Below are 11,560 nucleotides of genomic sequence, written 5' to 3'. Positions count from 1 at the left end.
AATATGCAAAATATTGAGTATATGACTCTTTACTCTAAATTTTGCATGGTAAATGTTATAAAAAAAATTATACACTCTTTACTTTAAAATTTACATACTCAAAATAACATATAAACAACAAAAAATTGACAAAATTTACTTTTAACATATGAACATTTTCATTTTTACTCTCTTTTACATAATTAAAATATGTTAAATTAATTTTTAGAAATTTTTTTAAGGTTTGGGTTCTCCATATTACATTTAGGAAATATATTTAAAATATCTTTAGATATTGAATTAACATATAAACAACAACAAAAGAACACAATATTTACTTTTAATATATGAACATTTTCATTTATACCCTTTTTAACACAATTACAATATGTTAAATTAATTTTTAGAAATTTTTTTAAGGTTTGGGTTCTCTTGTTTACATTTAAGATATATTGAAGAAATATATAAAAAATAATTAGATATTGAATAGAATAATTTTTTAATTAATAAAAACCATAAATGAATTAATATAATAATTTCTTATTTTTAATTTTTAATTTTAGAAAATTTTTTTGGTCAACGTCGGAGTCAACACCGGTCTTCACCGGAATTAATCAATCAGTGTACCAGATTGTATGTCTATGGTATTGAACACATGACGTCATATAGTTCATGCATATGACCATGTAATACATATATTTGGTGTAGTTGACTATTCATGTATTCACCTATACTTTATCTAGCTAGCCATATTTAAAAAAAAAAAGTATATATATTTTTAAAAAGGTAAAAAGTAGTAATAATAATGACGTGAACACACAAAAAAGGGAGCAAATTAGTCCAAGTTGTTCAACTGCTCCATGTTAAATTGGGGAGATTGAGTGATGAATGGACCCTATACAGTACCTCTATGTTTGCATATCACATGCCCCATGGTTTCCCTCTTCTCCAAATCTCCATTTTTGTTATTTCTTTTAAGTATTGATTTGACTTTGACGACTTACAATTTTCATTATATATAAAATCCAATAATAACTTTTTCTTTTATTTAACTTATGCGGCCGTGTAATCTCCAACATCACTCTATTTTAGAGTTAAAATTCTATTATAAAGAAACATTTGTTTTAATTCTATTCTATATTTTACTCTAAAATAGAGAAAATGATAGAATTGCTTTATATATAGAGTAACTCTATTCTCATCTTTATTTTTTTACACTAACTTTATTTTTAACTCTAAAATAGAGTAATACATTGAAGGAAAATAATGCTATATTTTAGAGTTATTCTATTTTTGAGAAAAACTCAAAAAAGTATAAATATACATTGGAGATGATGTTATGACAAAAAGTTAATTTGCATTATTACTCTAGTGAAGAAAGTTAAAGAAAAGTTTCCTTTTGAAAGTGAAAAATAACTTACAGCTTAACAAGGGAATCTCTCTCGTCTTCCACACTACTCGTTCATTAATATTGATATCTGTTATCTTTCTACACACAAATATATAAACAAATATGAAGTTACTTTCATTTTTTTTGTCTTGAGTATAGTTCTTCTACTAAACAAGTACTTTGACGTCGAGATTAATTCTATAGCTTAATAAGTAACTCTTCTTTCTCTGATTAAAAAACGTGACATATACTTTTTTTTATATATAACTCGGATACGTGTAATTGAATAAGCAACCCTCTAAACGAGTACTTTAATTGTATTAGCGCAGAAAAATGTCAAAATAATATTTCATTTTCAACAAGCGAGTTTTTTATATTCGAACGGTAAGACTTGAGGGTTTTTGCTTCGAACAAAAAGAGTGAAAAGATAAGAAAGCGAATGTAGACACACACGTGCTAGACTGATAGGGCCCGACATTCTTCAACCGAGGCAAAGGCAACTCGTCAAACCCTTCCTGTCCAAAGCTGACCCCTCTTTTTATTTAACTACTTATTAACAATTTGACACGAATTACCCAATTTTTAATCTGCCATAAACATTTATGGTATTAAATATATTATTAAAAAATATGAAATTTCCTACATTATTTATGAATATTGAATAGTTACATTATGCTAATTTGGATAGCAATTTATAAACAATGACAAAAAGATAGCTAGATTTTTTTCTTTAATTTTATATTTGTAAATTGGTGATCGGATAAACAGTATTGATCGACTAATCGAAAGAAAGATAACGAGGAAAACCAAATATAGTGATAAAACTGAGATATAAAATGCTAACTAAACACTAAACTCACTCATAAGAGCATTCCCATTGGATATCCTCACGAGATATCTTTTATTTTTTAGTAATATAAACAAAAAAAAAAGTTTTAATCTGAATATTTCTCAGATCCTGGCTCTCTGCGCAGATCAATTTAGATCCTCAGAGACACCATACGTGTCAGTATTATATTGGTTACGTTTTTTTCTTTCTCTTTTCTTCCTTTGCTTCTCATTCTCTTTCGATTCAATCAAAAACAAGGAAATCAAAACGATCGGAGTTCTGATCAGTTTCCAGAAACAATTGATCCAAAAACTAATTTTCTTTACCGGGAGGTTCCCGAAAATGGCGGAATCCGAATCTCAGAATCTATCACGAACGACAAAGATTGTAATTTTGCCTTTTGCACTCCCTCAACAATCTATTTCAGGTGATTTGATCAAAATCTTAATTTCCGTTTCAAAATTTCACCCTGCGAAAATCACACCGATGATTAAAGAGTTTTTTCTGGTTCAGGACAAAGACGCATTCACGCGAGAAAGCTTGAACTCAATCGCAGAGAAGCTCGTGGAGGATGATCCAAACAAAGAAACATGGACGACACCTCTCTCTTTACTCCTCAAGCCTCACCACAACACGCTCACTGGCATGAGTGTTGATTGGCATGATAAGCGTAGTGGAGCTTCTTCGATTGATCTTAATGGTACAGAGACTTTGATGAGTATTGTGTTGAATGTTCCGGTTTAGCGGTACGGTGGACTTTGGAGAAGTAGGCATTGTGTTGTGGTTAGAACTTAGAGGTTTTGCTAGTGAATAACAATGCTTAAAGATCAACAAACGTGAGTTTCAATTTTTCTTACGTTTCTCTCTGTATGTTGTTGAATACCCATCAAGTGTGGAAATGTATCTAGTACATGTCTTGTAGTTTGAATTTTACTCCACTTTTAAACTTGAAACGCCAAGATTTGAAACACTTCCTCTGCTTCTTTCTACTTGGTAGCTGTTGATCCATGGTTGTAACCGATGAAGTTTCACAAATCAATTCACGGTGTTGACATCTATTCTTCACAAAAATAGACTCCTCTCTCTGAATTGAGTTCTGATCATCAGACAGATCATCCTTTACCACAAATTCTTGATGGTTTAACACTGAATTCACTTCCCTTAATTCACTGTTTTGCTTTGTCTCTGAAACAAAAATGATTTCCTGCGGACTAATCAATGTCGTGTCAGCAACCATAGATGTCTCCTTCATCAATGTACTAGATTCCATGGATAGAGCAACATCAATCATCTCTGGTAAGGACTGATGTTTGAGCATATAAACCAACTCCTACATTTCAAGCTTTAAACCATTCAAGAAGATGCCTTGATCCTGAACTAATTAAAGATGTGCAATGGGAGGATAAAAACTAAAAACAATGGGATGAAGATCTAAACTTAGATTAATATTATTTTTAATGTTATTAAAAGTTAGAGACACTAATTTGAGGATGTGCAATGGGTTTGCTCTAAATTTTTTGTACCGACGGACAGGGATCCTATGCCGAATCACATAGAGAATCCATCCATTTCTTAGTCTATCATCAAATCATTAAAAGAACTGTTTGTTGGTTTTCGTAATTATTTTTTGCTAGAATTATTGGTGCTTTATCATTATTATCGTTAATATCCAAATTTAGTTAGAGATTAGTTAAGAGACAAATGACGACAAGGGACCACTGCTTAAAGATAATTAAGTGTGAATCAACAGAGAATATGAACCACTAAATTCGTTGATTACACTTCATTCATAGAGAGAGAGAGAGTCGGCTAACACATTATACGCATTGATTATGTACGCTAAACAATGGTTTATTTGCATGATAAATTTGACCATTTTCAGCCCTTAATCTAATTCACACACGCTCTTCTATCAATCTAAACGCGCTAATTAGTCACAGTTATGTGATAAACAAACAATCAAGATTTTAAAAACTTAGGTTCGGATTTTGAATCTTTTTTAAAAGATGTTGTTGGGTTAAAAAGATGTAATCCAAAATAAATACATTCCTATTTGTTTGCATTCTTCTTCTTTAAAAGACAACTCGTAAAAGGAAAACGACAAAGTTCAATTAAAAGCCATACCCCAAAAAAAAAAAATGTTTTATTTTGTATCGGCGCTAAGTATAAACCACTTCTTCCTTTTCACATTGGCCAAACAAGAGAAGAGAAGCAACATCCTTCTTTCTAAAAAAAGAACTTATCAGATTCATCTCAAACTCCTTCTTCAGAGATTGATTTCTCACATTATTATTATTATCCACCAACTTGGTATCATCTTCTTCAAGATCTCAAATTCTGTTTCTCTCTAAGAAGAAAGAAAGAAAAAAAACGTCTCTTTCAATCTCTTCGTCTACTGTGGTTAGTATAGTGCGTCTTCACTGTCTTCCTCTTCATATAATTTTGTTTTATCACAGCTTCATTCTCTGAAATTCTTATAGTAACCCACTCAACTCAAGGAGCTTTTTTTTTTCCTTCAAACTCAACAATCTTGGGTCCCATTTATCAAGAGCTTAAAGTCTCTGTTTTTAATGGTCAATCTTTACTGTAATACCCTCCACATATATTTCTTCTTCGAAAGTTCAGTTCGCTTTTAATCTCTCGAGATAAAAATCAAATTTTTTTTTGTCAACAACACTATTTAATTTCTTCATAGTCAATTTGTTGATACTTTGGTGTGATTTGATATAACTGTGGGTCCAATTTTTTATAGAAACTTTTTAAGCTTCTTCAAGTTTTGAAGTTCATCTTTTTTATTTCACCCATTTTAAAGTTTAGGTTTTGTTTTGTTTTGTTTGAAACACAGGTTTTGGATTTTTGGGGATGATGTTGAGATGAAAGCAGAGTCTCTTTCCTTGTATCTTGTTGTTTCTGTTGCTGTTGTTGTTGGATTTTGAACCAGACACAAAAAAAAAAAGATGTTTCGACCTCTGCTTTTGTCTCTCTCTCTAGTCTTCTTCTTTGCGTTTCAGTTCGTTGTTTCAGAGATTCAACTGGGTTCTAAGCTCGTTGTTGGTGAAAACACCTTGTGGGTTTCCAACAATGGTGATTTTGCTCTAGGGTTTTTCAATCCACCTGGTTTGCCTAACCGGTTTAGTATTGGTATCCGGTTTAACTCCGATTCTATCCCTTCTGATCAGCGTAAGGTCGTTTGGGTTGCTGGAGCTGTTGTTTACGTTACTGATAACACTTCTTACTTCGAGCTCACTCGTGATGGAGAGTTGGTTTTGTTTGATTCTTCTTTGGGTGTTCCGGTTTGGAACAGCAAGACGAACCGGTTCTCTGTATCCTCTGCTTTGCTTCGTGATGATGGTAATCTCGTGTTGTTGAAAGATAGAGAAGAGATTGTTTGGCAGAGCTTTGATACTCCTGCTGATACTTTGCTTCCAAACCAGAAGTTACCTTCTTTTGAGATGCTTAGAGCTGCTAGTGAGAATTCTAGGTCTAGTTATTACAGTCTTCATTTGGAGGATTCAGGGAGGTTACAGCTGAGATGGGAGAGTAACATTACTTTCTGGTCAAGCGGAAACGAAGCTTTGAAGAACAAGAAGAAGATTGGTGCTGTGCTAACTTCTGAAGGAGCTTTGTTTCTTGAGGATCAAGATCTGATGAGACCTGTTTGGTCTGTGTTTGGGGAAGATCATAACGACACTGTCAAGTTCAGGTTTCTCAGACTTGACCGGGATGGTAATCTGAGAATGTACTCGTGGAACGAGGATTCAAAGATTTGGAAACCGGTTTGGCAAGCTGTTGAGAATCAGTGTCGTGTTTTCGCAACTTGTGGATCACAAGTTTGTTCCTTTAACAGTTCTGGATCCTCCGGATGCACTTGCCCTTTTAATGCTTTTGTATCGCTCTCGGATCCTAAATGCTTGGTGCCTTATCAGAAGCCAACCTGCAAATCTGGTTTCTCCATGGTTAAATTCAAGAACTTGGAGTTGTATGGAATCTACCCTGCTAATGATTCTGTTGTTTCTGGAGTTAGCTGCCAGAGATGCAAGAAGGTGTGTTTAGATGATTCTGCTTGTACTGCAGTCACTTACACGAACGATGGGAATCCTCAATGTCGCATGAAGCTGACTCGATATATCAGTGGTTACTCTGATCCGTCTCTGAGTTCGATATCATATGTTAAAACATGTTTGGATCCCATCGCTGTGAATCCAAACGTTTCTAAAGAGTCACCACCAGTGACTGTACCGAAGTCTCACAGTATCTGTCTTCCCTGTCTTATCGGTGCAACTTCCACTACACTTGTTCTGTTTCTCGGATTTCAGCTTGGTGTTGTTGTGTACATCTACCAGAGGAAGAAGCAGCTAGCTAAGAAGAAAGCTGATCGATTCTCCAAAGCTGCAAATCCCAAAGGTGTGATGATCTTCTCTGTCGATGAGATAAAGGCCATGACCGGTAACTTTGATCATAACATAGGACCAGGGATATTCAAAGGGGTTATGCCTGAGAATGAAGTCGTTGCGGTTAAAGAAATGGAAGCGACGTTAATAGAAGAAAGGAAGTTTAGGAGCTCTGCATCAAAGATAGGTACAATGCATCACAAGAACCTAGCAAATCTTGAAGGTTATTGCTGCGAGCTAGGCAGGAGATTTCTAGTGTACGAATACGCTAAGAACGGGTCAATACTGGACCACATTGTTGACCCCTTACGAAGCAAGAAACTAACTTGGAGAATAAGAACTGAAACCTGCTTAAGCGTGGCTAAAGCTCTTTGTTACCTCCACACAGAATGCAGGGAATTCGTCAGTCATGGGAACTTGAACTGCGAAAACATTCTGCTCGGGGCGGATTTGGAAGCTAAGTTAACTGAATATGGATTCGGTTTATGTGCTGCAAATAAAGACGTTGAAGATTTTGGGAAGACGGTTTTAGCTCTAGTAACGGGTAGATATGAACCAGAAGGAGTAGTGAGTGAATGGGTGTATAGAGAATGGATTGAAGGGAGGAAAGAGACCGTTGTGGACAAAATATTAGAAGGAGATTTCGATGTAGAGGAGCTCGAGCGGGTTTTGAGAATCTCGTTTTGGTGTGTTCAGGCGGATGAACGGTTAAGACCATCAATGGGGGAAGTGGTGAAGGTTTTGGAAGGTACATTGTCTGTTGATCCACCACCACCGCCTTTTGCTTGTGCAAGATCATCACCGACTAACTCATCAGAGTCTAGTCAATCGTTGTACGAGCCATAAAGGCTCTTAAGTGAATGAAGTGTGTATAGTTTGAGGATCTGATTTAACAACATTTGTAGTAGTGAAGGCTGATGATTCTTGTTTCAATTTTTGTAAGGTCTTAGCTTTGATATTTGAGTCTGTGAAAGGAAGTGTCTTTTGCTGAATAGCTGAAGCAGTGTTCTGTTGCAACTTTAATGGACCTCAAGTTCATGGGCTTGTCGTGTGGACCAATTAGAGAATGATGTTGATTACTCATCTCTCATTAGTTCCACCATGATAATCAAAGTAAATAAGCTCTGAGAAGTTTTTAAGAGAAGCTTTGTTAGTTACTACTCATACTGCACGTCACTCCACGCGTTTGCTTTGGCAGAGTCTTAAAGACTTTTGTACAAGTGTCTGTACTGGTGGAGCAGGACCATGTTCAGGACAGAACCATTAGTGGGCTTACACGAATCTTCCTTATACTACAATCCGACCGACTTTAGCCCCACCAGAGTGATCCTGAGCCTAAAGATTCAAAAGCAGTTGCGGTATATGAGCGGTGCAGAGAGCAAGATGAAGAGGACATGACACATATGAGACTTTGTTCCAAAGTCCCAACTTGTTCTTCGGCCGTCTCTTTCTTTTCTTTTCCTCTTTGTAATCTCATTGGCTGATTTTAAAAGTGCAACTGTTAACTGACACCAACTGCTGTCTTTTCCTTCCCAATACATGACAAAGATCATTCAAGCCTCTTGAACATCCAAATCGTGAGTCATGTGTTGAAGTTATGCTTTTCTGAATTTGATCCTCAACTCAAGAACCAACATCTAAAAGAATTCCAAATTTGATTCTTCGATTCTTGTCAATCCAAATTACAACGAACAATATCAGCATCCCAAACTCTTTAGTTATCATCATCATCATTCACTTAAACTCTTTTAATGTCTTATCTAAACCAAGGAGAAACGGCACTGTAATGAATGAAATAACAGTTTTATCTTTTGTCAGCTTAAAACTTAATGGTGTCGACAAGAATCCCCCTTGTTCTACCCGGTGCCCCTCCATTTAGCGAAGATAAGTCCAACACAATCCTGCATACCATCATTTACCAGAAGGTCATATTAAAACTTATAATAGTTCAGAGAGATTATCAAAAACATAAGAACATTAATTCTTAGTTACTTACTTGTTCCTTGTTTCTTTTCCTATTTCTTGAACAATGATCTGATCTTCCATTTTGGATACTGTGTGCTCGGTGGGAAGATTGATCCCTTCTACTGCAGAATCATAATATTACAAAAAGCAATTAGTTTCCACATTTACTTATTTATGGAAAAGAAATCTATGCATAGCGTTCAGTTTCTCACTTTCTACACCATTGACAAGAGAGACTCCATCTAGTCCCAAGAGTTTCTGGAAACAGAGCCGGTACTGTTATGCATTCAGAACATGACAACATTTTGAGCAATTAACAAAAGGTGGTTCACCTTGAGCTTCTTATAGCATTCCTCGAGGTTGTCATTATCCAACATAAGACCGAAAATGCCTGAAGATTGCCCTTCTTTGATCTCTGCCTCAGCATTTCTGAGCCGCTTTTGAATTTGCTCCTCTGTCTCGGTTCCTCTGTTTTTTTTAAGAAAATAGATTGATAATGATCATCCTGGAAACTGTAATGTAAGATATCAAGAACTCGTATTGTAAAGCCTGATTTTATACCTAGCACGGAGCCGATCTTCAAGCTCTTTCATAGAAGGGGGGCATACGAATATGAATACTGCATCAAGAGAACTCGCTCTCACAGACCTTGCCCCTTGGACATCAATGTCGAGAATACATCTCTGCATGGAGCAAAGAGAAACTCGCCGTTTTAAGTATCAATGACACAGAAAGCATCATCTATCAATCCAAAAGCTTTCTTATATACCTTTCCTGAATCTGTTACCACCTCGACGGACTCAATGCTGGTTCCATAGAGATTACCGTGAACAGAAGCAAACTCAAGAAACTTCCCATCTTTGATATCTTTCTCCATAACTTTTTTATCAGCAAAGTGATAATGAACACCGTCTCTCTCCATAGACCTCGGAGATCGAGTTGTGTGGCTCACTGAGAACCCAAACATTGAAGGAAACTCCTTCATAAGCATTGAGATAAGCGTTCCTTTCCCAACTCCAGAAGGACCGCTTATGACAATAGGCTTCTCGGCATTGCCTCTGACACCTTTACTCCAAGCAACAACTTCCTTCTTTAGTAATTTCTTCTGTTTCCGCACATAAGGACTATCTACCTATCAATGTTTCAACTTCAACACATGAGAACTCCAAAACAATACTCTCAAACATCATAAATTACTGCAACAAATTACTAACCTCAAGGAACCAGATGGAGTCATTGCAAGGTGAACCTTTCTTAATAACCAAAATCCGACCTTGTTTAAGAACAGACGCGGAGTAGCCCTTGCTAGGCTTAGGTCCTGTCCCAAGCACAATAGGACTAAACCTAAAACAACACCAAGTAATTCTCAAATCATTAAGATTTCTTCCTGACATGTAAAGAACAATTCTTGCCACAGAATTGCTAGAAACTACATAACACGTACACCCACCAGTTGTTACTGTTCTTGTCATGTATTCGAACCCCAATGGAAAAAGTGTTCCTTTCATGATTTCCACCAATCACAAACTTCCCAAAAGAAACCTCTAATCAGATCATTATCAACCAAGTTTTAAACAAACAAACCTTAAGTAGACTTACTGTTCGATCACCGATATCGACTGATATCTCAGTGTTATTGGTTTCAGATTTTACACCGACGCCATTGGAGTGTCCGTTCTCCGGATGATCAACTAAAAAAGCTGGAGCTTCTCCCTAACAACAACAATAAAAAGAGAAAAGAACCATCAAAAAGCGAAGAAATTATAGAACTTGGAATCAGAATTATCAGCAAACATCGATTGAGCAACCAGAGTTCTCAGTTAAATAGCCAAAAGAGGCTCACCATAGAGATAATTCTATGCCTCCAAGAAGAACAACAACACAGCCTGAGCAATGGCACTACAATAACATATAAGAGATCAAATAGAACCAAAATATCTCTATTTAAAAAAACAAACCTTTTATCTAAGTTTCAACAAGAATTCAAGGAATTGGAATCCCATGAGCAAAAAAAAAAGGAAACACTTTAGTCAAAACCCAAATGCAGAATTCATGGAAATAAAAAGACAGGAATCGTAACGTATCACACAAAAAAGGTATCAATGAGAATAAGGCCAAAATCAAACAATTCGTACCTCAAGAATGAACACCTGAAACAGGTGAAAGACGAAAGCTTTTTTTTTTTTTGGGGGGGGGGGATTGCAGGAAACAATTTCAAAGGTTTTTTGATTGAGAAATAAAGCGCAGAGTTGTTTATTGCAGTAAAAAAGATTCGATCTTCTCCAAAGTGTTGTCTCGATTTGTAATCCTTATTTGAATATACTGTTTGTGTGGATTATAAAAGGAGACAACTTGGGAGATGATCGAGTCTCTGTCTCGGTGTAGGCGAAGCTGCCAACTCTCTCTCTCGGTGGCGCTTCCTTGTCATATTTAAATAATAATAGGTCTCATAGATAGAGACTCCTTGAGTCGACAGCTCAAATTTTTATTAGTTTTGTTAAGATGATATTTAATTGAGTTAAGTAATAATAATAGTTAAGTATATATATACGTAGGGAGGTTGAAATAAAGTTGGATTCGGTTGTTTTTAATGACTTATTAAAAACATATATGTTGTTGGAGAGTTAATGTTGTTGTTGTATTTTCCTTATTTAAATATATATGTTGCATATGTTGTTTGATCAAATAAAAATTATTAGAATGACATATTTTGGAGGTTAGAAATTTGGTCGATTGTTTCTTAGTTAGTATTGAGGGTGATTTTGAGAAACCAAACAAAAAGAACAAACGATCAGGGGGCGATACGATTGACTAAATGACTAGTGTCAAGATGCACCGATGACTAATGTTGAAGATTAAACAAGCTTTACAATTTTAGTGCCCATGTCTACTATATCTAAGACAGATGGATTCAAACAGTTTTTGACAGCTCTAAGTTAATTGGATAGGAATACGTGACTCCCTCCCTTATTTCCCACTTCTCATTTAAAAAAAAAAAAAAAAAAA

At 35.5% G+C, this 11,560-nt stretch overlaps 2 protein-coding genes across 3 annotated transcripts; one reads left to right on the top strand and one right to left on the bottom strand.

Annotated features, from left to right (window-relative positions):
* Positions 4,322-7,612, top strand: LOC104793106 (G-type lectin S-receptor-like serine/threonine-protein kinase SD3-1). Of its 2 annotated transcripts, none has more exons than XM_010519385.2 (2): positions 4,322-4,598; positions 5,044-7,612. In XM_010519385.2, exon 2 carries the CDS (start codon positions 5,156-5,158, stop codon positions 7,433-7,435), a length of 2,280 nt encoding a protein of 759 aa, XP_010517687.1. In that variant the 5' UTR covers positions 4,322-4,598; positions 5,044-5,155; the 3' UTR covers positions 7,436-7,612. The 2 variants fall into 2 exon arrangements, with proteins under 2 accessions (XP_010517687.1, XP_010517686.1); XM_010519384.2 differs by having other exon boundaries at positions 4,322-4,607.
* On the bottom strand, positions 8,291-10,954 carry LOC104793105 (guanylate kinase 1). Its single transcript, XM_010519381.2, has 11 exons — positions 10,690-10,954; positions 10,398-10,453; positions 10,154-10,267; positions 10,005-10,081; positions 9,769-9,898; positions 9,324-9,686; positions 9,116-9,237; positions 8,887-9,022; positions 8,767-8,812; positions 8,586-8,676; positions 8,291-8,490 (listed from the first exon to the last, which is right to left on the bottom strand). Exons 2-11 carry the CDS (start codon positions 10,398-10,400, stop codon positions 8,409-8,411), a joined length of 1,164 nt encoding a protein of 387 aa, XP_010517683.1. The 5' UTR covers positions 10,401-10,453; positions 10,690-10,954; the 3' UTR covers positions 8,291-8,408.

Source organism: Camelina sativa, chromosome 6 (assembly GCF_000633955.1).
Source record: "Camelina sativa cultivar DH55 chromosome 6, Cs, whole genome shotgun sequence".
Classification (NCBI taxonomy): domain Eukaryota; kingdom Viridiplantae; phylum Streptophyta; class Magnoliopsida; order Brassicales; family Brassicaceae; genus Camelina; species Camelina sativa.
The sequence above is the reverse complement of the archived record's forward strand: the minus strand, read 5'-3'. Positions and strand labels throughout refer to the sequence as shown.

Excerpts from the sequence above, each read along its gene's own strand:
- LOC104793106 (XM_010519385.2), top strand. The coding sequence starts at position 5,156 with ATGTTTCGACCTCTGCTTTTGTCTCTCTCTCTAGTCTTCTTCTTTGCG.
- LOC104793105 (XM_010519381.2), bottom strand. Across the intron at positions 8,813-8,886 it reads AATGCTATAAGAAGCTCAAG|AAACTCTTGGGACTAGATGG; the intron begins GTGAACCACCTT and ends CTCTGTTTCCAG. Across the intron at positions 8,677-8,766 it reads TCTTGTCAATGGTGTAGAAA|TAGAAGGGATCAATCTTCCC; the intron begins GTGAGAAACTGA and ends ATGATTCTGCAG.